The sequence below is a fragment of the Sinocyclocheilus rhinocerous genome, unplaced genomic scaffold, assembly GCF_001515625.1.
Source record: "Sinocyclocheilus rhinocerous isolate Xijiao unplaced genomic scaffold, SAMN03320098_v1.1 scaffold1600, whole genome shotgun sequence".
Lineage (NCBI taxonomy): Eukaryota > Metazoa > Chordata > Actinopteri > Cypriniformes > Cyprinidae > Sinocyclocheilus > Sinocyclocheilus rhinocerous.
Genome location: NW_015665129.1, coordinates 567,592 through 592,066, shown reverse-complemented (window position 1 = coordinate 592,066; position 24,475 = coordinate 567,592). Strand labels below are relative to the sequence as shown.

General features: G+C 37.2%; 3 protein-coding genes across 4 annotated transcripts in view; 2 read left to right on the top strand and 1 right to left on the bottom strand.

The window, feature by feature from the left end:
* Window positions 1-2,726: 2,726 nt before the first annotated feature.
* On the bottom strand, window positions 2,727-5,284 carry LOC107731240 (prokineticin-1-like). Its single transcript, XM_016542267.1, has 3 exons — window positions 4,995-5,284; window positions 3,960-4,085; window positions 2,727-3,163 (listed from the first exon to the last, which is right to left on the bottom strand). The coding sequence occupies exons 1-3, from the start codon at window positions 5,064-5,066 to the stop codon at window positions 3,044-3,046; spliced, it is 318 nt and encodes a 105-aa protein (XP_016397753.1). The 5' UTR covers window positions 5,067-5,284; the 3' UTR covers window positions 2,727-3,043.
* A 4,056-nt stretch (window positions 5,285-9,340) lies between these two features.
* On the top strand, window positions 9,341-13,356 carry LOC107731241 (ragulator complex protein LAMTOR5-like). Its single transcript, XM_016542268.1, has 4 exons — window positions 9,341-9,500; window positions 9,589-9,650; window positions 12,629-12,746; window positions 13,060-13,356. Exons 1-4 carry the CDS (start codon window positions 9,466-9,468, stop codon window positions 13,118-13,120), a joined length of 276 nt encoding a protein of 91 aa, XP_016397754.1. The 5' UTR covers window positions 9,341-9,465; the 3' UTR covers window positions 13,121-13,356.
* Window positions 13,357-14,931: 1,575 nt separating this feature from the next.
* Window positions 14,932-24,475, top strand: part of LOC107731239 (monocarboxylate transporter 5-like) — a 16,828-nt gene continuing 7,284 nt past the window's right edge. The window contains exons 1-8 of one of the 2 annotated variants that reach the window (XM_016542265.1): window positions 14,932-15,240; window positions 15,800-15,922; window positions 16,889-17,015; window positions 18,997-19,129; window positions 19,243-19,375; window positions 19,450-19,593; window positions 19,678-19,839; window positions 20,505-21,080. In XM_016542265.1, coding sequence (XP_016397751.1) covers window positions 16,993-17,015; window positions 18,997-19,129; window positions 19,243-19,375; window positions 19,450-19,593; window positions 19,678-19,839; window positions 20,505-21,080 — 1,171 coding nt within the window. In that variant the 5' untranslated portion in view covers window positions 14,932-15,240; window positions 15,800-15,922; window positions 16,889-16,992. The remainder of the gene's footprint in view (window positions 15,241-15,799; window positions 15,923-16,888; window positions 17,016-18,996; window positions 19,130-19,242; window positions 19,376-19,449; window positions 19,594-19,677; window positions 19,840-20,504; window positions 21,081-24,475) is intronic. The other variant, XM_016542266.1, reaches the window with a different exon arrangement.

Sequence of the window (24,475 nt, the reverse complement as noted above, 5' to 3'; positions counted from 1 at the left end):
GCCTCCACCTTCTTCTCCTGCGGCCGAATGAGACCCCGTCCCACCTGGAAACCCAGGTACTTCGCCTCGGAGAGGGCAAGGTGGCATTTGCGAGGGTTGGCGGTGAGTCCAGCCCTCCGGAGCCCCGAAAGCACCCTCCGTACCCGGTCCAGATGGTCTTCCCATGCCTCGGAGTGGATCACAACGTCATCCAGATAGGCTGCGGCGTAGGACTGATGGGGCCGCAACAGGATGTCCATCATCCGCTGGAACGTGGCAGGTGCCCCGAAGGGTCCGGTACTGCCAGTGGCCACTAGGGGTAGAAAAAGCAGTCTTAGGTTTAGCATTCTCAGAGAGGGGTACCTGCCAGTAGCCTTTGGTGAGGTCTAATGTGGAGATATACCGGGCCCTTCCCAGCCGGTCCAACAGCTCATCCACCCGAGGCATGGGGTATCCGTCGAACTCGGATACCTCATTGAGGCGACGGAAGTCGTTGCAGAAACGAGGACATAGGGGAGCATCAGGTCCCAGTCGCGTTTGTCCTCCGCGACCACCCGTCTCAACATCTGCTTGAGCGTTTGGTTGAAGCATTCGACCAGTCCGTCGGTCTGGGGATGATAGATGAAACGGCCCCACAAGGTCCATCCCGATGCGCTTGAAGGGCACCTCGATGATGGGCAGCGGTATCAGCGGACTGAGGGGAGGCGTCCTGGGTGACGTCACTTGACAGGTCTGGCAGGCTTGGCAGAACCGCTTCACTTCGGCCTCCAAGCCCGGCCAGTGGAAGCGGTCGCGGATCCGCTGGATGGTGTTCCCAGCTCCGAGATGCCCTGCCAAGGGATGGGAGTGGGCCAGCTCCAGTACGGTCTCCGTTTTTGTGCGTGGCACCACCAGCAATAATTTTTCCTCCCCCCTTCGCTGCGCAACACAGTACAGCAGGCCATTTTGCACGACAAAATGCGGGAGAGGTTGGGGACCAGGCTGAACCTCCTTGCCTTCGATGACCCGGACCTAGGTCCAGCCATGCTTCAGCCTGTCGTCCTCCCGTTGTTCCTTCCCTGTCTGTGGGAGAAATGAGAGGGCGAGTTAGTGCTCAGTCTCATGGAGAAATCTCTCAGATGGCAGGGCTTGCGTGGCTTATGTGGCCGCCGCCTGATGAGCTGCAGCTGTGACCGATCAGCCTGTGATGAGGACTGCCAGGTGTTCCTTGCTCGTTTCCAGGGCGACGCTGATGAAGCTTCGGGACGCTCGTCACAATAGCTTAAAGGTAGCATGGCAACCTGTGATGTAAATGATGATTATATGTGTTTATCTGAAAGAATTAGCAAGACCTTAGAGGCCACTGCTTTGCTACTTTAAGCAGCACAACCAAAACACACCAATTGTGATAATGTATTTAACAATATTTTGTGACAATCTGCGCTGTAGCTAAATTGTTAATGATAATTTATCATTTGTTCTCATTTAATGCAAGCATCACGTATTGTAATTTGGTGGTGTGATTGAGGGCATGATGGAGAACTTGAACTCGACTGGCATTCTAAGTTCAGACTTACACTGCTTATGATGAACAAATGTCTTTCAAACTCTATTCAAGCCCAACAGACAATTTAAAAGTAACATTTCTACTTATCATGACGATAGAAGACTTCGTTTTTATATATACAACTTTGATGTGGTTGACCTATAAGGACATAGAAACACACAGGATGACAACTTGTTATGCAATAATTATAATGGCAATTATTTTATTTTGGATGAACAGAGAAAGTTTCAGGTATGCAACTGTAGTTAGATGTCGAAAATCAGTGAAAACCAGATTTTGCAATCCTGTACTTCTTTATATAGCAGCAGTTAGACCCATCAAAATCCAGCAATAGTCTTTGAGCGAGGCAACATAAACATGTGGTGACGCATGTCGTGTGTAATGCATTATGTTAGTATTGAATAGGATTTAAGGGACACTGGGTTAATCAAGGCCACTCAAATGAATCAAGACTAGGTCTACCACCTTCCACAAACCATACCAATAAATTCTGCAATGTCATTTTATGGCACCCTTGCTTTGTCTTCATCCAGGTCCTAGGCAGTGTGTTGACCTGTCCATAGCAGGTCTCAGAGGTAAAGAGAATCCATTGCATTCACTGCAGAGTTTAGAGGAACAGTCTTTCATGTTATTATTATTGCAAATTCTCTGAACTGAAACTCAGATTGAACCGGTCATACAGAAGTGTTAGAGATTGTTAAACAGAAGTGAAACTTTAAAAAGGGCAGTCATATAGTCATATTTTCTTTATAAATCTTTAAATAGAAAATTACCGTGACTGTTGTGTGCACCAAGTGAAATATGTTTTAGTTAGCCTGCTAATTTAATATTGACCACCATTCTCAAAATCAAACTGGTGGTTATTCAAGGTTGGTTTACAAACAGTTGTGTTTATATTTTATTTTATTATTGTATTTAAATTTTTTGTATAGAACTTTTCCAAATTAATTTGTAATATTACGATTTTATGGCATTTCTACAGTTATTTTGCTGTCTTTACTGGACAAATATAGTATTCATATATATTTTTTAATTAAGCATCAGATATTTAATATGAAACGTGTTTGTTTCACATACACACACCCAGCACATACTCACACAGTGAGAAAAGCACAAAGACCATTTAGACTGATAATAATTTAATTACCATAATTAAGCTTTCAACAAATTCACAGCATATTGAAGAAAATATGATTCCTGCCTAAGCACATTCCTTACAAGATGTCTGGTTGCATGTGTACTCACGTAAAGGTGGTGAAACTAACTTTGTTTTTTACTAACAAGTGTAGTGGATGCCAAGGTAAACCAGTGATTCTGAGGTAGACCTTGTGCCACGGTGGATAATGTATGTCAGCATTTCTGGGGCAGCTGATAACAGCATTTTTGTAGTGCAAAGTGCATGAGAGTGAAAAATGAACGACCAGAAAGGTGCTATGGCACTTGTTATTAATCTTCTTGTGCTGTTCCTTTTCAAGTATTCCCCGCCTTCATTTGTCTCTTTCTCACATGTTTCCAGTGTTAAAAGTCTATGTTTTTGAAGTCGCTGGTACAGCGATATCTGTTGTCACTGTACCTGGTGCAGACCAGAAGTGGCAGGCAGGGGCAAGTGTGATGTTGTCTCTTGCCAGGGAAAGGAACCTGGAATTGGAAATGGACTTTTAGATCAGCAATGCATAGATTATGAAAACATAAATTGTGAATTATTTACATTTTGTGTGTATATTTTTAAGTCTGCCCGCTGTAACGATATCATTTTAATTCAATCTTTTCAGCCATTAGGTTAGCTAATCAAGATACATAGGCTTAGGTTTCTGATTAAGGATCTTGTCAGTTTTACTAATCATCAATGAGTCACAGACACCCTCCAAATCCGTTTCTTCGCCTTGTAACCTCAGCTGAATGGCAAAGCTTCTGTATCTCCGTATCAGTCTGAGACTGTCCAACGGAGTGATAAACAGCCCATCTGAGAGACATTCGATCGATATCAGTTACTCTTATCAGCAGATTCTTTTAAAGCCTTTCTCAGTCATCTCTGGCAATCACCCATGTTTACTCCACGATCCGATCAGCTGTTTAAAATGAGATTGCAAACTTGTTTCCAATGTGTTTCTTTTTTTAAGTTAAAAGCAAACAGCTCCCAATGACGAAAAGAACGAAACTCATACAGGTTGGGAACAAGTTGAGGGTGAGTAAATGATTTAAATTTTTGGGTAAACTATCCCTTTAAGAGTTCTTTGACCATCTGTATAAGCTGTATTGTCCAGTCTGAATAGTCTAAGATAAAATTGTCTTTCTCTTTTGATCTTTCCTCTGTGTATCTCCTGGTTTCAATTTTTTTCTTTCAGTTCTTATAACAGTTAGGCCTGGGTTGCCTCAGGTCAGCCAGTCAAATCACTGCTTTCATATTCCAGAGGGGCTGTGTGTATCTGTATACCTTGTGGCTGTACGGGTGGCATTCGTCTCCTTCCAGCCCCTCTGGTGTGCACATACGCAGGCCCCTGAGCCACAGACTCACAGCACAGCACAGACCCACACCACACTGCACATCCCTGTCACATGCCTGACACACAAACACAACACAACATCAGTCACTTACGGTATGGCATTCATTCAGTGCATATAAGATCTTGCCCTGCATGGCTTTGTTAAAGTCTTTGTTAAGGTTCATTTGTACCAATGATAGAGTATTTGCCTTTTTAATGTATCTACGTTACCCCATGCCAAGAGTGCAAAATAGATTATTTTATTAAACAGATTTATAAATAAATTTAAATGATGCTTCTCTCTTCTGCTCAGGTGTCTCATTAAAGAGAGAGGAAGCTACTTTCTTGGTAAGTCTCTTTTCGCACACCCCTGTAAAAAATTATATGATCAATAAAAATTAAACATTATTTAAGTGAATCCGTGCAATAGTAATATTTTATATTCTACATGAAATGACAATGCTAAACGATATGCGGTTAAATATAGAGTTAAATGGAGGATGTTAACTGAGGATGTTGGGGCTGTAAAAGTATAGAGCAAAAAAGGTTGAGGGAAAAACTGATCAAATACAGAACAATATGTGATAGAAATGCCACATTAATTAGGCATTATGTAGGAAAATGTGGGAAAATGTTCAAACATTTTCAAAGATTTAATTATAAAGAAATTGTTTATATTATTAATATTTAAAAAAAATCTAATACAATTACATTTAATTTGACATATATTGGCTTATGAGCAAACATGCTTTTTAAACAATTAGCCTGAACAAGCAAAATTAAGGCAAACTGAATCCATTTTGGGGACAAGAAAACATGCCGCTTACTTTTTACCATTAACTATTGAAATTTATTATCAAAACCAGCTAAACACGATTGATTATGTATAATTGCATAAATAAATGATCGATTCAATTAAGACATCATTAAATAATACAATGAAGTTGAATAAAAGTAAATCCTGTGAGATGATTGATCAGACTTACCCCTGTGATGACGGCACATCTGCACCAGCTCAGGGACAGCAGGAGCACAGACAGAATCAACACCCTGCTCATAGCAGCAGCGGGACACAAACACACACCACGGAACACTAAGAGCTTGATCGTTCTTTTTTTGTGTTGTTCTAATTCTCCCTATTGATCTCTATTCTGTCCTGTGGAGCTCCTGGAGGATTCAGTATGGCCCTGAGATGATTTCACTTCTCTGCTGTTCTTGTCCTCCTGTCTCAGAGTGTGGAGTCTTTGGTAACTTCTGAAATAAGGTCTGAGGTCTGGCTCTGTCTCTCTCTTTCTTTCTCCATCTCTCTTTCTCTTTATCTCCCCTCGCCCCTCTCTTACCCCCACCCACCCACACCTCCGCAGGGACTTCGTCATCTCTTCTGTATGATGGTGGACCGGATGATGGAGAAGAGACCTCACTGGACGTTTCACTGTAAGCATATCCTTCCTAATGACACCAGCTAGAGTAGCACATTTTTCATTGGATTTGTGTGGTTATAAATCAGCTGAGTTAAATTTAGAACAACATTATTTGCCACTCTTTTTTTTGTCTTATATGCCCCCAAAGCCCCATCAATAAGCCTCAAGCACCCCTTCATTGAATTCTGAAATGTGCTTATATTGTCAACTAATTTTATACCGAATATCATTTAAAATAAGAAGTTATTTTACAATTTAATAAAATCACAGCTGATATATGAGTGGGAAAAAAAGGTTTACATATATTCTGGTATGAGTGTTGTCCACACTAATTTATAAGAACACACAAAACAATATTTTGTTTATTCACTTTTTATTTTATTTCCTTAAAATTACCTTTTTTTAATCTATTTTTTTCTCTTTTATAGTTTTAACCAATCAAAATCTTTCCAAGTACCCCTGGGAATCACTGGAGCTCAAATCGCTATAAAATATTTCAGTAAATCCTCCAGTTAATGTTTATAGTGTTTTATTTATTTATTATTTAGATTATCAAATGTATTTTTGCTGGCCAAAACACATTTTAAATATATGCTATGTCGCAAAAAGTTAAGCTCAATGAAATATATTTTTGAAATTAAAAATATATTTAGTTTCAACCTTCATATTATAAAATATATTTCAATATGCATTCATGTATTTTAGGGGCAAGAAAATACATTTCCAGTCTTCCAGTAGCCTACATTTAGGCTAAAGCTAAAAACTTTGGACTAAGTGGTTTAATAATATGTATTTATTTTTTTTATATTGTAATACTGTATGTTCCTTGCTTATTTTTATTCAAATATGTTACACGTGTTATAGAATACAAATAAAGGTTTACATTAAATGTGACATGTGTATGTATTTTGCTGGATTGTAATGTATGGAGAGCAAAGTATATTTTTAAATGCTTTTTAAAATATATATTAATATTTTTTAAAATATATTTAATATAAAAATTAATATATTTTTGGCTTTTTTTTGTGTATATTTCGAAAATATTTCAAAATATATTTGAAAATACTTTTTTCCCCTGCCATATGGGTAATTTTAGTAGTTTAGTAGTATTTGCGTAAATTCCATAATTTATGCAACTTTTAAAGGAATATTTTAGGTATATTTGTATATTTTAAAATATGGCAGGATTTGTAATGATGTAAGAGCTGTGAGGAGTCTGAAATTCTCAAACAATAATTTGAAAATATATTTTCAAAATTATTTACTCTATTATCAAAAAGTAATAGTTCCTCGCACCTTCATCATCCAATATCCTCTATGCATCTGGTTTAATGCACAGCTTGTTAAAGTCATTTCAGTTATTTCCCCGTTCCCTCATTCACTTCTCCACTAGGCACTTGTTCATTTTACAGGACTCCACGAGCCATAATTATCACCTTCTCATTTGAATAATTAGGATTCATCACCCTTTACAGTGCCAATGTAACGTCAGACTTGCAGCCAAGTTACAGGGTACCAACACAAGTCAAGTAAGTTCATAGGAAATGAGTCATCAGCGTAAGGGGTTGACGAGAGAAACATTTATTTTTGCTTCCTGACAATATGATGCAGCTCGCAGGTAAATCACAACAAATTAAGCACTTGTCAATTCATTTGAGACGTTTAAGCCTACAGTCACTTCATGACATAATATGCCATTCACTGACAATTTCCTATTTACAAGTCTTAAATGTGCCAGTCAGGCACAGAAGGTTAAACGCATTCGACATCATGTCCTCTCAAGCCTGAAACTTCCTTGACCCAGCAGTAACAAGAGTAATTACATCTCATCATGGACACATAAGCCCTACTCACTACAAACAGTATGTTTCACATGAAGTGACTCTTTAAAAATAAGGAAATTCACACAAAGCTCTGCAGTTTTATGCAGAATTGGAACGCCTTCCATTCATAAAAGCTGTTAGCATGTTTGTTTATAAGTATTTTAATTGTGCTTTCAGCTAACAATACATATGACATCTTACATGGCCTTATAAAAGCCTTATAAAGGCACCTTGTAAAGTCCAGCACGCTCTTTTTATCAGTGTCAGAACTAACAAATGAAAATGTGGATAAAGCCTGTATGAACTGCTGATCATCAAAGCCCTAGGGATGGAGATACGTGATGAAACGCAGCTATACAGAATCAATGAGCTTACTTGAAATTATAGCTAAATAAAATATCCGACTTGACGGCAATTAGAGTGAAGGATAGCGGGATGGAAAATGTCAGTCCTATCTGTTGGGATTTGATTTACGTTTAGCGAGAGCATGAAAATGCCATTGGTTAGTCAGCAGTGCATTACTTGACTGCAGTGGAAGTGATGGATGTCACTGACGCCCAGGCCACGTAATTACATTGCAACTTTTTGCCCTGTCAGCAGACCAACTTGGCTCTAACTGCACAGGACTGGGCAGAAATCATCAAGCGTTGCCGGCAGGGGAGAGTCCAAGTTAGCTAAAAAAGCCTGAAAGCTGTTAAGCATAACTTCATAATAAATGCAGTTTGAAAACTGAGCCAAAAAAGGAAAGAAAATAATTGTTTAAATTAAATTGAATTTTAAATTAAATTATTAATGCATAGCCTGTAATTTTTTATATTAATATTCGCTCAGTAGTTATTTTTGAATTATTTAAATTATCCTGCACACACTAATAACGTGCCATTTTTGGCAAAATAATCCCATTAATTCATGTCTGTCTTTTGCAGTAGCAGTAGTATGTCAAATGGACCTCATATCAAAACTGTGATATCCATAAATAAAAGGCTGCATACATTCTGGAAACATTAACCTGATCGGATGGGCTCTAGAGGGACAGAAATGGTCGATGTTGCTCTGCCTCATTCCATTTGCATGTATATTGAGTTCAAAACCCTGATTTATACTATACACTCTGCACAAATTGTGTAGTGGTAAGCTGTACAGTATATGCTACACAGTTATATAAACATATATGTTATATAATGGATATGATGTTATATAATGTTTTTTTTTTTTAGAAGTGATTCTTAAAACAGGCTCACAAAACACAAAGGAGAGTAGCCTACCTCACTATCATGAGTTCAAAATGGAGAAGACAGCATTGGTTTCTGATAAAGAACTTCTGCTCAAATACAATTGATGGTGAGGAGCTTTCTTTTATTCTGCTCTTGGTCAGAGCATGAGGTTGTCTAGACTCTAGAGAGATATCAACAGTGAACATTCACACATTCCCCTGGGAGTTCTCATTGACAATGACAGCTAAATGTTAACCGGATGTATTTGCCCTTTAAAGAATTTTTAGGAAGGTATTATTTATAAAAAAGAACGTAGAGGTAGAAAAAGATGTCAATCTAGCCACTGAATCATATGTGATCATCCACTAAATATCAATACAGTGCTGCAGCCATGACGTCAAAACACTGACTAATTCATGAGTTCCCTCGAGATTTTCCTATGGGTTTTAATAAAGTTTTTTTTTCAATTTATGTATTAAAAAAAAGGTCTGTGCACTGTGCAGGGCTGTCCTTAGGGCAGTGCAACTGGTTCGGTCGCACGTTTCTGGGTTTTGACATCACGGTTGCAGCACTCATAGCCCTGCAGGAACATTCATCTTAAGCTGGTTGCTGTTTTAGTACATTGTAGCTGGTAATAAATCACTTTGGTCCAGCAAAAAACTAAGCTATCAGCTCGTTAGTTCTCCTGTCGTATGTCTGTTAAACTGTATCAAATTAATATTTATTTAAGCTAAAACCCATAATGCATTACAGGCTACACAAAGAGGGTTAGGCTGCTAACAGTATTTTCTTATTTACTGTCAAAATTAGACTTTGGGCTAGATGGCGCTAAATCATATTCGCATTTAGTATTTTTTCCTTAGAGGGCGCCGTAGCGTTGGAGTCGCGTGTAATGTCAGCTGACACCCCGGAAGTGATACAAGTGATAAATATCGCTGCCACTCTCTCCTCGATATTTCATATTTCGGTTAATTTAAAGACATTATTAAAGCCGCTATTATGGAGGGTGCACTGGAGCAGCATCTTGATGATACGTACGTTAAAATTTATCATTACCCCCCCCAAAGCATAGGCTATATAACATTTTAGGTGTTGCTTTACTAATCTGTTTTCTTCCACTAGAATGAAAAATCCTGCCATTGTTGGGGTTTTGTGCACAGACGCTCAAGGCCATAATCTAGGATGTAAGTATCATTCTGTCTCATTTATCCACTAGGTCATGATGACAGGATAACTGTATTTGAGCAGTTTGCATGTGCATTTTCCTCCAGCAACATTCATGTTTACGTAAGTGTACAAGGAAAGGTTTAGCCAAAAATATAGATAAATGCAAAAGTTCTGAATGTGGTTCAATTCAGTTTACTTTCATCAAACTGGGCATGTTATTATTTAAAATTAACAACTGGGTCAATATCACTGTAGGGTGCCTTTTGGTGTCCTGTACATAAGTAACTCATTTGCCATGATAACTTAACATAAAAATGACTATGAAAGGGTGTGTTATTTTAGGCTAGGTTTTTATATTCACAACAAAAGCATTACTTGGCTCTTTAGATACATTTTCTAGATTTTTTTTTAGTTTTGTGTAAGAGGATGCGTGTTATTTTGCTATGTCCCATGCACTGCTCATTAAATTTGAATGATAGTAGAATATTACATCAAACTATGCCTTTGTTTCTTTGCTTGTTTTGAATACGCGCCCTCTAGCGAAAACTTACATATTGTGCCTTTAATAAAAAAGAAGAGTTTGTCCATGTCCCTTGAATGGTTGTCCACCCTGTGGTATTGGGGAATCCACCCCTTTAAGAAAAGGCCATCCCCTTTAGTGACATTAGGACATCAGATTTTTTGTCTCTTCAGTGGCGGGAATTTCATCGGCTGAGGTGAATAAGTTGGTGACTTTTCATTTGACAAATTTTCTTCGTCTGAGTTTGCTTACTTGCTTTGCCAAAGCGTAACATGTCCACCCTATCGGCATAAAATATGTCAGAATTGATTAGAATACAGTATTTTCAATATATGTAAGTTTAAATATACCAAATTCTCTTCAACAACCAGACTAAATATTTAGCTAGTCACAGTTTGTTGTAAGCTAATATGCTAATTGAAGCTCAAAATGTCCCTGTCGGCCACTTAGACTCGATAGAGTGGACATAGCATTCATTTGTAGTTAATATTGCTAAAAACTTAAATGAATTGGGGGGGGGGGATATATAATTATATATATTGAGGATGTAATTATATTATTTATTATTATATTATTTTTTTAATAACTCTGTTTAGGAAAGGGACATCATACCTTTCAGAAAATATAATTTGCATCTTAATTTTGCAATGAAAACGTATTTAACAGTAATATATACATGACAGGGTGGACACATCTTATGGTTTATGCTTCGAATAATGGCCCATAATTATCTAAAAAAAATGTGTGGGAGCTCAGCTATGTTTCTAGTACTTACTTGAGTGTCTACTATTTATGATATGACATAAAGCGAATGGGAAATTAAAACCAAACTTTTTGAGTATTGTGAGGGTTGAAAGGCACTCCATGGTGATATTGACCCAACTACAACCCAAACTAAAACTATGCGTGTGTATTTGTATTTATTTATGCAAATTGAAAAAAATACAAAAATTAATATGAAACTAAATGAAAAAAAGAAAATAAACTAAAATATGTTTAAGTTGAGGCCCTAAAATTACTCAAAATTAAGCTAAAACTAAAAGGAAAACAGAAAAATAAAAGCTAATTCCAAATATTAATAAAAAAAACTACAAAGGTGTATGTAATTACATTTTTTTTTTCAACTGCTTCCATTTTCAAAACTTTGCCTCTTTTTTTCAAAACTTTACACACAAATCCAAGAATTGCACACACAAAATGCAAAATGCCTCACATCTCTTGCAAAATGAAGCACTGCATTAAAAACATCACAAACACATCTCAAAAGCAAACATTTGTCTTATGTTGCAAACACCTTTGTCATAATATTATATTGTTTGGTATATCATATACACACACAGTTATTCAAAACCTAAAGCTCTTCTTTTATGAGCTCCTATATACATTTCTGTACAACACTGAAGAAGATTGAAACCAAACTTTTTTTACTGTAAGCATTTGTGGTTGTGAATACAGTATTACACAGTACGAAAGGCCTATTCTAAAGCCATGATTGGTTGGTGTTAAGTAAAGCAATGTTTGCACATGTGAGGAGTTAGTGTGAGGCACTGATGAATTAGTGTGGCATTTTGATTGGTTGTGTTTGAAAAAGGAAATCAAGATACTTCCTGTTAGATTTTTGTGTTACATAGAGAATTGTGTGTTGTTTTTTGCAAAAAGTGTTTTATGAAATTAAAAAATTGAGTCAAAGGCAGAGAATAAGTGTATGGTTTTGCAGATTTGGTGTGTGGTTCTGGTGAGTGTCAGGTTTCAGAAGTGCAAGTAAAGATTTTGTGTGCGAGCAGTTGAAAAAAAACAAATACACTACATTTATTTTACTTTGTTTTAGGGCTGCACAATTAATCGAATTTGTAATCGTGATTACAATTACGGATGCCACAATTACATAATCGTTCAAAGGCGCAATTAAAAGCAAGTAACATTACAATACTACCCTTTTTTTTTTTTTTTTATTTAAAGAAGAAACCAAACCAATGTATAGTTGACATTTAAAGGCTAAATGCTATAGTAAAGCAATTAAAGTTTTTCTGGAAGAGTGTTTTCAGCTTGTTAATTTTCATATTAAAATATGGCATGCAGTTGCTTCAAACGATGGTATAAAGCTATTCAAAACATCATTCAATGTAAATTGTGATAATCGTAATTAATAATCGCAATTACAATTTCAAGGGAATAATCGACAATTATGATTTTTGTCATAATTGTGCATCCCTACTTTGTTTCACTAATGAAGCGAGGGAAAAAACACCAGTGACAAACTCCTTACAGATGACAATTTTTTTTTCTCACTTTTTTAAATGTCTAAAACAATATACAGGTATAACATTGAAAGTATTGTTTAATAAACTATAAGGTTACAGAATGTTGCTTTCATATGTGTTTTCCTGATTGTCTGAAATCTTTTTCATTGCTCACCATAATTTGGGGATGACCCATGTACTGTAAGTGTCAACTTCTTTAATGTTTTAATCTCAGGCCGTGGCTCGCTTTCTGATGAACATGGAGGAGTTGTGTCTGTGCTGGCCAAGCAAGCTGCTTCTCTAACCAAAGACCCCACTGACTCTCCTACTGTGTGTCTGGAGTCTGACTCTGGGTAAGAAGCTACTTGACAAACATCTGCCTAGTTTCTGGAATCTTGATTAAGCTTAATTTTTAGAGACATCCAAGAACAAGGAAACAGACTCCAGATCTTAAATGTTTAGTATCTTCATTAAAAAAAATAAAATTGAATAATTCATGGGCATAGCAATATTAAAACTGAGGGCATGTTCTCCAACCTGCTGCTTTCATCCCACACGCTCTTCAAATTTTATCTATGCATTAAAGGTTATTATAATGGACAAAAAACTTTTGTTGCTGCTTTTTAAGTATTTAATGGGACCCTTAATGTAATTCTGTCATTGCAGGAACATTTTGGTGAGAACACATGGAACAATTACACTGGCTGTACATAAGATGGCATCATAAATTCTGTTTATTTCTAATTGTCATATATTGAATGTGTGCAGTGTTTTTAAACATCATTATTTTGAGTTTGAAAAGCTTCAACAGTCTATTGTCAGCAACATAGAAGTTTATTGATCGGCTGAGATCATGTCTTCCATCATATCAGAAACCATCATATATTTGTGTCCATGGTTAATCAATCATTTCTTTTCCAATATTTGTATTTTCTTTCAACTATAGTTTAGATGTGTTTACTGCTTTTTGGGGTCAAAACTATTATTTCACAGCTATTAAATTGTGTTATTTAAGGAAATTAAGTCTATTTTACACATTTGTGAGAGGCGTTTAGTTGAAGTACCATAATGTGTTCAAAAGGGGGCAGTAGTTGTAACGTTATGCATAAAGTAGAATAATGAAGATAATCACAATGATTTTACATTCAGTAAGTACCTGACAGAGAACTGTTTAATGGATCATTGTGAATTATAGTTTATGTGCATGATAAACAATGGCAAATTATTAAAGTTGAGAAAGTTAAGGTTTTACTCAGCCTCCTTCTTAGTTATGGTTAATTATAAATGTCATTTTTGTCAAACAGGTACCATTTAAAATTAGTTTTTTTTTTAATAACAAATATACTATCCTTTTTCTTGTTTGTTTGTTTGAATTGAACAGGTTTGTTGTATGCATATGGAAAATACAGAGAATTCTTTGGTCTTCTCATTTTTCTCTTTTTGTAAACAAATTCTCCAATAAAACATACAGAGGTAAAAAGTAATTTAAAAAAGTGGTAACTTAAGGTTTTTTTATTTTTTTTACCAGTCACTCTGGCCTGTCATGGAGCGTTCCTTCCTTGATAACAGTTAACAGTGAAATCACTTATCTTTTGATTGTAAAAGACTTATCATTTTTACCTTAACATAGCTAATAAGAATCAGAGTTTGGCAAAGTTAGCACTAAAGCTGGAAACATCCAATTGGTATACAAAGTGTGCAGCATGAATTCTAAGAGAAAAGAAATCATACATTGCAGTTTTTGCTCTATATTTTGATGTACCTGTAATGTATTTACATTATTTGTCACTCAATGTTTAGAAGATGTTGTGAATGTGTAACTTTTTTTCAAGCACAAAAGCAGCACTGAGAATAGCAAGTGTGGGTCAACCTAACAATTTTGTGACTATTAAGAGGAAAAAGTTTGTTTTTATTTTTTATAAATGCACACAATATATATATTTGTAGAATGTAATGCCTTTATGGATCTACAGCTGAAAAGACTAAATATATTATCTGAATTGTAGCTCTAAATAGTTGGCCAATTTTGCGATATGCTGTACATGTGGAAGGTTTGTGTGTGCTTTAAACGGCAGATAAATGTTCGCTTAGTACATTGTTTGATTAACATTTTAGAATACAGCAGGTGTGTTTTAATGTTTGAGAACATAAGAAGGCATGCAATGACTTGCATGGCAATGTTTTTATCTGGGATTACAGTATCAAAATGTACAGGTCTAGATCTTGTAGGACAGTCTGTCATTCATTACTGTCTGTTTACCTGTGTTGTTCTAAAAACTTCAAAGATTAACCTGCCTTTAACGTTTTAAGGGCCTGAGCATCTCACATCAGTGCCTTTTATGTTTCCCCCCCCACATGATGGTATCTATCTGAATACCTAAACATTTATTATTTGCCCAGAAGCAGTCATAGTGTAGTGCTTTGACCTCTTTCAAATAGCCACAGCCCAGGAAAGCCTCTGTAATTAGTTCCACTTCAATACTTAGCTTATAAGTTCCGGTCACATGGTCATTAAATGCACTAGGGGCCGTCTTTGGCTCTGCACAGCCTGAGCGCATTGCATCCGATCTGTGCCGGTCCGAGGGGTCAGATGTGACCCCCGATAGACTCAAGAGACTGGGGGCAAATTTTCAGAAAGCAGGAGAAATTAAGCACAGGGAGTCTAGCCATGGTCAGGGATGACTTTGATAAGACATACCACCACATAGGAGGAGCTGTCACCGGGGAATCCACGGATGTTGCCTGCAGCACAACTGCAGATGCGCGCGGTGAGGAGACGTCTATCCAGATCAAGTCTTAACAAGTGAAACCTGGAATAAAACGACTGATATCGTTTCGGGAAATATGGTAAATCCTTTTCCGGTTTGCGTTTATGAAATAGTCGATGACAATTCACAAAATGAATTTTTCGGTTGCAAACATGTCCACAAGTAGCCTATATAAGACAAATTCGAAGTTTTTCAAAGCTAAGTTTAAGTCTCTCTCTCTCTCTCGTCAATTTGGTAATAGATGTTATATGCTGTAGGTTAATTTCAACGGCGTGTGATGAGTATTATTCGGAGTTCTGTGTTCATTAAAACATAATTATATAAAATACATGTAACCTGGCTAGGTTATAATTTTATAGTTCTTTGTTATTTTATTTACTTTTCAAAATGCGATGTTCTTAATGTTTTGTTAATTCAAAAAAAAATTTAATTCATATGCAACAATCTAATACGAATGCGTATAAACGGCAGGTAGCTAAATGTGATTAACGTTTTATTTACCCCCCACCCCACAAAAAATTCTGTTTAACTAACAGAAAAATAAAACCCGATATGTTTTATCAGAACATGCAGCATTGATCATATAATGCCAGAGGTTAAACTGACATTGTTTTTTTTCTATCGACTGTTATCGATAGGTGTAAAGTACTGCACTCCAGTAGCGCGCATTCACATGAACGCCGCTGGGCTCGCGCGATCCACACACGAGCGCTATGCGGCTGCGGACAGCTCGCGACAGCAGCGGCTCTCTGGCGTTTGAGGTAAGTGCATAAGTGCAACATCCTCGTGATTTTCGCCTCTGCTTTGTGTCATAATATAGGACTATGAACTAAGCCTAAGTTTTTGAGGTTTAACTACACTACCGCACGTCTAGTTGAGATGAGGATGGGGAGGAAATATAGTCTGTGTGGGATGTCCTGAACGGTGTGTTCCCAGTGAGAATCTTTGAAGGTTGCAAACCTTTTACAAACGTTTGTTTAAGTGAAAGTTAGGAGTCACGAGGTTATTATTTATGGCAACGTTGAAGAGTGATACTGGATTATAAATTGGACACTTTCTCCCAAAGTTAGTACATGCTCTTAGGTTAGGCCTACTTAATCTTATTATAGTATGTTTCACATTAGGAAAAGTTGTGCATGTTTTCTAGACTCTAAATGTTTGATGTGAAGACACTGGGAGGCAATGTGTGGAAATGTACTTCTGTGAATGTGTTTAGAAAACATTACAGTGAATCAATGGAGAGGTCAAGGAATTTCCTTCCACTCACTGGCTGTAATGTCAGAATAACAAGATTGCATTTGCAGATTCATCAATGAGTGAAATAAAAAAAAATAATTAATGTAATTCTCGGTTGAACTGAGGATATATAACTAATTAAAAAGGTCAAGCCCCTGCACAAACCCAACACAAGGTAAGAGGGTCCACAGTCACAGGGGTGTAAAGTTCCACACAGGTATGCCAACACAACAGCTGTTTAAAAAAATTGAAAAAAGCAGTACTCCGACTATTCACACCAGAAATCATCACAGTTATGAAAGCTTGTGACCCCCAGTCAGACATCTCTAACAATGAATGTAAGATTAACTGCGTCATGCATTTGTCAGCATGCATGAAAATTCAGAGAATTAGTTGTTTGAAAGACACACACTTTGGACACCCAATGATTAGAGATTCTTATGTGGAGAAGGTCCAAAAGATAGTAAGCTATAACCGAGTTTGTGTAACAGGTTTGTCAAAAGCAAGATCTGCAAGTTGAGCTTCCAGTGCAGAAGATGACACAGAGTAAATAAGCTGTCGCCTTAAAGGTCATTCATTTTCCTGTGCAACAATTATGCTGCCAAAAGAGCAACACAGGTGAGTCTTTTTCAAGATGTTTTTTTCTAACTGCCTAATATTATGAGATCTAAATTTGTTTTTTAAGATGGATCTTTTTACATTTTTATAGGTGTCCCTTTTCATTCATATAGCTACTAATTTTTTTCCAACATTTAAAACGAAGCGACCAGACAGGTTTTGCATGACTTTCACATAACCAATAATGATATAATGATTTCATTACACATACCAGAGGAGGAAAACACTGCTTTTGTGACCAAAGATATTGCTCACTCAATCGCTGCATAGGGCAATTACCAAAAATGCAATTAGCACTGGATTTTAAAGAGCCTTTTGAGTGAAAGTGTCAGGGTGAGTAACAGGGTGGACTGTAGACTTTTCCAATTCAACTTCCTGGACTTACTCTTGAACTGAAGCATTCACACATGTGATCTAACATACATGCATGCATGCAAGCACACACACATGCACAGACACACTCCGGGGTGGCCCTCGGTAAGCACATGGAAGGAAATGTTACTTACAACACACTGGCCCAATTCATTGCTCTGTAATCCTCTAAGCAGGTTCTGCATGCTTTAGCATCTCCACTTGTCTGTTTTCTATTGAAGGAACAGCCAACTACTTGAACTCATGAGCTTTATGTACGAGAGCTTTACAAACCACATATTTTCTGTCTGACACGGTTATGTTTTCGTCAGTGAAGCTATGAATTTCCAGATCACTTTGTCTTTAAAAGTTCTGCACACATAACGGCTTTAGATAAAGGGATTGTTCACACAGAAAAGAAAATTCTGTTGTTTTTTTTTACTGTAAAATTTGTATGGCTTTCTCTCTTCTGGGGAACACAAAGTGGATGCTTTTAGCAGAATGTCCAAGCTGCTCTTTTGAAAGTGAATGGACCATGATTTCAGTGAATAAAGTGTTGCATTTTAGTCCATTTCTAATTTAAGGCTATTGAATGGTTCCTAAAGACCTGAAATGTAGTGCATTTATGCTTCTTTTTCTGCTTTTTGGGGCTTGATTTCCATCGACTTTCACTGTACAGGTACATCCAATGTCAATTTAGATATTATGCCAAATGTCTTCTTTTTTTTGTGTTCCACAAAAGAAAGAAAATCATACAGGTTTGAAACAAAATAAAGGTAAGAAAATTGCGAGTGGGTATATTTTGAGTGAACTGTACCTTTAAGAAAAAAAGTGTATATTTTCTATACAGTTGTCATGTGCACGCATACATTTTCAGATCTGCAAACTTCATGTTCCTGCTTCAGCTGGAATGACCTGAGGTGATGAATTTGTTTGCTCAGTATTTATAGTTGAGCAAGCGTTTATCTCTGTGAAATAATTCAAACGATCCACCATCTCTGCACAGGGGCTCGCTGTTCGGTTAACTTCATGCCAGGTGTTTGTTTGAACGAACCCGTTAGCCTTTGACCGTTCTTTCGCTCAGTCTCTCTGTGTCATTTTAAAACTGTACTAGACACACATTGTATTCAGCTGTAAATAAATAGGTCTCAGGCCCAGATCCAGAACACTTCACCTCATACTGATAACCAGTTTAAACCGGTGGCATCCTCATGTTTACTCAAAATTTAACCACTCTGAATAGAATAACCCATGGTACTGATGTCATCACGGTCCACTGCATTCTGGGTTTAGAAAATGTTTAACAGATAACACCAGATCAAACCACATTATGCTGGCGATACTGTATTTGGGTCCAAATGTAAAAAGGGCAAAGGAGATAGAAGAGTAACAGGAATCAGATTAAAAATTAACTATCACATTTGTCATTTTTATATCCTTTATTGGTGTTTTGGTACATTGGTTTTTGTCTTAATTGAACCTGTTCATATCATAATAATTGATTAATTATTGTGTTCTTGGAAGCCTTTCATCTGTAAGGAGTTGTATGCTTCAGATGGTGAAGAGGTAATAATTTTATGAAACTTTATCTCTCACTGGTTGATGTTAAGTGGATGTTGTGATGTTTCAGTGATGGCAAGGCTAGCAAAACCTCCTGCTCTGAACAAAAAGTCAAGGCCATGAAGGAGGAAAAGAAGGAGGTTGTTTATGTGGATCCACCAGATGGCGGTTGGGGTTGGATGGTGGTTCTGCATTGTTTCCTGGTATGTCATGAATCCTACCGTTAGAGACTCTGATTTAGAGCTTCTTTGCTATGATAAAATTGAGGTGATCTGTATTGAGCTGAAATCAGTTGAATCTGCTGGTGTTTTTTCAGGTGAACGTGTTTGTAATGGGTACATTGAAGAGCTTTGGGATCTTCTTTGTGGCACTGCAGGATGAGTTTGGAGGCTCGTCCGAGAGCATCAGCTGGATTGGATCCATCATGTCCAGCCTCAGGCTCTCTGGAGGTACGGTCAGCATAGCAACCATCTTCGATCCAATATGACGGGTCATAAACCCAGTTTTGCTTGTGACCCGTTAGGTCCTCTGGCCTCGGTGGCCTGTGCCAAGCTGGGGAACAGGGTTACCTCCATAGTGGGGGCGCTTTTTGTCAGCGCCGGCTTTATCACCAGCATATTTGCCACCAGCGTGATCTACCTTTACCTTAGCATGGGGATAGTTGTTGGTGAGTTTTGTTTTATATGAAAAATAAAAGTATAGATATTATGAGTAAAAAAATGTATCCACAAAACTTTGATTTTTTTTCCAGGTCTCGGGTTTGCTCTTCTTTATCAGGCCACATCTGTTGTAACAGTGACCTATTTCCAAAAGAGGCTGGCAACTGCATATTCTATTGGACGCTCTGGCATGGGTTTGACCTTTGCCCTCGCTCCTTTCACTCAGCTGCTTTTGGATCAGTATGCTTGGCAGGGTAATTGGCTTTCAGCTACATTATTATAAAATCTGTAAAATCGGTATAAATCTTAAACTGGTATATGATTCATATACTATTGTTCAAAAGTTTGGGGTTGGTATGACTTTTTAATGTTTTTGAAAGAAGTTTCTTATGCTTACCAAGGCTGCATTTATTTGATAAAAGCAGTTATATTATGACATTTTATTACTATTTAAATTAACTTTTTTCTATTTTTTCTGTGATGGCAAAACTGAATCTTCAGCAGCCATTAGGCCAGTCTTCAGTGTCACATGATCTTCCATGATGAAGTATGTAAAGAGTGGAAGTGTTTTTTTAGGAGTTTAAAGAACAACATTAAAATAGAAATCTTGAGTTACATTATAACTTTATAATTTTACTGTCATTTATTTATTTTTTTAAGGCTAAAAAGTAATTTTTGATTTAATAAAGTGACTAATTTTTTTCTGGATCTAATCATTTATCCGAAAATACATTAAAAGTGCAATGCAGCCATTGATTTGAATATTTCTCTTAAATGATAAGTGTTTTTAATTAATTTTATTTAATGAATTTATGAGCATGAATTAAAAAATGTCAGGGTGTCCTGATATAATAGTAAAGAAAGAAGTATTATTATTACATGTTAAAATACTATAATTGACACTCATGAGTTTCTCTAGGAGCTCTTTTGATTTTGGGAGGCCTGATGCTGAACCTGGTGGCTTCTGGGATGCTTTTGCGGCCCATTAATGTTAGACCTCCAGCTTCTCCCTTGTCAAACTCCACCCTTCATAATGCTGGATCTGAGAAAGATCCTCTTAAGAACCATATGAATAGCAACACCTCTATATCCAATGGCACTTCCAAAATGGACAGCTCACCTCCCATTCACAGGGACACACTTATAATAAAGAACCCCGTTCATGAACAGAATACTCTCCCACATCTGGAACTAAAAAAATCCATCCAGAATGGGGTGAATGGTACAGACGGCAGCCAAATGAAAACTTCCCCCGAGATGAATGGGGTTTCTCCTGTGGATTCGTTACTTGAGAACAGCAGAAAAGAAAATCTTCCTGAAAACCCCCAAAAAGTGCTGGACTTCTCATTGTTGAAGAACCCTTTCTTTTGCATCTACACTTGGTCGCTGGTCTTCAGTCAGCTGGCATATTTTATACCTTACTTCCATTTGTCTGCAAGGGCCCGGAACCTGGGCATCGACCCTATGGATGCTTCCTTCATCATCTCTGTGGCTGGTGAGTCATATTACCTTTGATCAACCAATGTAACCCTAGAGTCTTGTTTTTCCACCGTCATCTATTTTAAGTATTAAGTGCTTTTTTACAGAATTAATTTTGCATTCGCAAGGAAATTATAGATAAAGGATTCGTGACAAAGGTTATAAGATGATTTAAATTAAAAAGTTACCTATTGCACAAAAAAGTCCTCTAGTCAGCATGTTTGTTATTGCTGTTCTCTGGCTGCAACAGTTCAACTGTACACTAATAATGTGTAACAGTAGAAGAAATCAATAGGACGTAAGCACTGCTGAGCTATGCTGTGGAAAATGGAGAGACAAAAGACCATGTAATGACAGTGCTAGTGGACAGCATGTCATTAGCGAAGTTGGGTTTTTCAGGGATGGCTTCATCAGGGATGTATTCCAGGAAAGCCATAAAGCCATACCTGATAGATGCACTACACTCTTAAAAATAAAGGTGCTTCACGATGCCATAGAAGAACCTTTTTGTCTAAATGGTTCCATAAAGAACCTTTAACATCTGAAGAACCTTTCTGTTTCACAAAAGGTTCTTTGTGGCGAAATAAGGTTCTTCAGATTACAAAAACGCAAGAAAGAGATGGTTCTTTAAAGAACCTTTGACTGAATGGTTCTTTGTGGAACCAAAAATGGTTCTTCTATGGCATCGCTTGAAGAACCTTTTGAAGCACCTTTATTTTTAAGAGTGTATGGCCATTGTGCTTTGCAGCAAGATGTGCTGTAATATGGGCTTTAAAGGGTTGATGCAAAAACGTAGCCAACTTCACATTAATTATTTGTGAGCAGTTTAAATTCTGCAGTGTTATGCAATGAGTGCTCTTACATAAAAAATGAACTTTGGCATAGTGGCTAAAACCAGAGGGCTTGTAAGTGTCCTATCAATAATGCCACAGTGAATGACAGAGAGTTTGAATATGTTTACTCAAACATTTTTTTAAAATTTGTATTTATTTACCAAAAGGTAGTACTATCAAGATATTGCTTTTAAGGGTGTTGATTATTACCTCCAATGGTGTTCTTTAGAGAAACAAGAAATACAAGGCACTTATGTTAACATTAAAAAGACTTTATTAAAATGGAAACTTTTTCAGCAAAAAATCATAACCAACATGTTGTCTGGGTATGTAGGAAACATGTGACACCTATTGACCCAATTGTTTGTTTACTGCAATACACACCCTGATAATGGCTCGCTATTTGCAACATGTCTATTGTTGTTTTTCTTCAACTTTATTTATATAGTGCTTTATACAATACAGATTGTATCAAAGCAGCTTTACAGTATTAAACAGGAAAATAGTGTTTTGATAGTGCAAGAGGAAAATAGTAAACACTATTTAAATTTTTGTTACATCCTGTGCAATTTACTTGAAATTCATGCTTCATATTAGAATTATAAATGCACTGTTACTGAAATTCTGACTGATATGATGAGCTGTTAGTTATTTTCCTGTTATGACTGATAACTGATAAATGTCCGTTAATAAAATGATAAACTAAAAATTAAACACTATCGTACATCCCTACTTTATATAGTGGCCCAAAAAGTCACCTTTTGGAGTCAACACTTAAAATGAATCAATGTCTTTAATTTATATTAAAAAAAATTGAAAGATAGCACAAGCAAAAATCATTTAAATTCATAAATCAATTAAATAATGGCTCAGAAAAGTGTGGTTTTGTAAGTTTAGCATCACTTATTCACAGAGGCTGCTTGGTTTTTGCTGTTGTTGTTTTTTTTAGTAATTTTTTTGTCATTTTTCTCTGCCAAGTTTGCCTGGTTTAAGCTGTCAAAAAATTACTTTGATGGTCTTCGATACACTATGAAAACTCACCTTTATTTATATAGCACATTATACAATACAGATTGTTTCGATGCAGCTTCACAGTAATAAACAGGAAATAATAATAAATGTACCTTCCGGTGCATACAGATAGCTGCAATAGTTAAGTCAATGAAGTGTCCAACATTACACACTTTTTTGTTTTTCTGGTTAATTAAGTGCATTATCCGGATATTTGAAGTGTACTTTTTCTTTTTGGAATTTTCAGTATGAATATACTTGTAATATATATACTATAAAATGTCTTATGCACAAATAGTGCATAAGTGCACAAATTGAGACAATCGCGATATTCCAAATGTCTCCTTTCCCCTACCCCCTCCACCTGCACATTGAAAGATGTTTTCACATCGGACAGGGTGAGCAGGGAACTAACACTCAGGCTCCTCGTGGCGGCGAGCCAAGGGAAGTTGCTAAGCAACAGCCCAAGTAGCTGCCGTGAGGGTTGATAGTTCAGTGCCCAGTTCTGAAGTGGCTGACATTGTGTGGCGTGCCACCGAGGCAGCAATGAGGACAAAAGAGAGTGAGGAGACGAGCCAAACACGTTTTGTGTTTTAATGAGCTGGTAACGATCGGACATGCATTTGGACGCTCTGTACCTCAGTGAGGGCCTATTGTCCGTCTTTGATGTAGTGGGGACATTGCATTCGTCCAGTCCTTTTGTGTCCACTGAGTGAAGTACACAAAGACACAAACACCTGTCACATGCCCGATTACCCTGGTGAAAGTCCCCCTATACACTACAGAGTTTTGTGGACTAGGAACCTCTACTTTTTGTCACTGAGATTCTGTATTGAAGTTTCATTGTGCAAAGCATGACAGGAACAGCTGTGAAACTCAATGGCCCTGCTGGGATTTAAACACACAAACAATGCGCAAAATGTCTTTGGTTCCAAGCAAGGCACACCAGGATGTCACCTTTAGTGGCGCACCGAGGACATGCAAACATTGAGCAGCTGTTTTGTTTTATGTCTGGCCAGCAATAAATGACTCCACATGTGCACAAACTGCAGCATCAGTTCAAGCCATTGGTTCTATATGAGCTGGTCAGATCATACCAACACTTCTGGGCTTTGTGTAAGCATATTCAGTGTGTGATTTAATAGGTTATGAATGAATATGATCTTGTGTGTGTGCATTTTTATGTAGGCCTATCCAGTAAACTGTGACAGCCTGCATGTCAGCAGAGAGTCTCACACTTTGGATCTGTTGCGTATGTATGAATCTGCAATAGTGCTGCCTCAGGTCTTTTCCTAGGCTGTTCAATAAAGCTCTGCAGGACACGGACATACAGCTGCAGCACAGAAAACAGCAATCATTAAGCAGTACTGAACGCTTTGTACGGCACACCACAAAATAACTAGTCTGTTATCATTACTTCTGTTCCTCTTCTGTCACTCTTTGAACTGAAAAACAGACTGCGCCAGAGGCTTCAAGCAAAGTGTCAATTAACTTAAAGGGGTCCTATTATGCTCTTTTTCAAAGTCTTGATTTTGTTTTGGGGGTGTACTAGAACAGGTTCTTATAC

Bases quoted from the DNA above. Each gene is read 5' to 3' on its own strand.
- LOC107731240 (XM_016542267.1), bottom strand. From the start codon at position 5,066: ATGAGCAGGGTGTTGATTCTGTCTGTGCTCCTGCTGTCCCTGAGCTGG. The intron at 4,086-4,994 runs GTAAGTCTGATC...TTTGTGTGTCAG, and splicing joins GATGTGCCGTCATCACAGGG to GCATGTGACAGGGATGTGCA. The intron at 3,164-3,959 runs GTATACAGATAC...TTCCAATTCCAG, and splicing joins GCCACCCGTACAGCCACAAG to GTTCCTTTCCCTGGCAAGAG.
- LOC107731241 (XM_016542268.1), top strand. From the start codon at position 9,466: ATGGAGGGTGCACTGGAGCAGCATCTTGATGATAC. The intron at 9,501-9,588 runs GTACGTTAAAAT...TTCTTCCACTAG, and splicing joins GAGCAGCATCTTGATGATAC to AATGAAAAATCCTGCCATTG. The intron at 12,747-13,059 runs GTAAGAAGCTAC...CTGTCATTGCAG, and splicing joins TGTCTGGAGTCTGACTCTGG to GAACATTTTGGTGAGAACAC.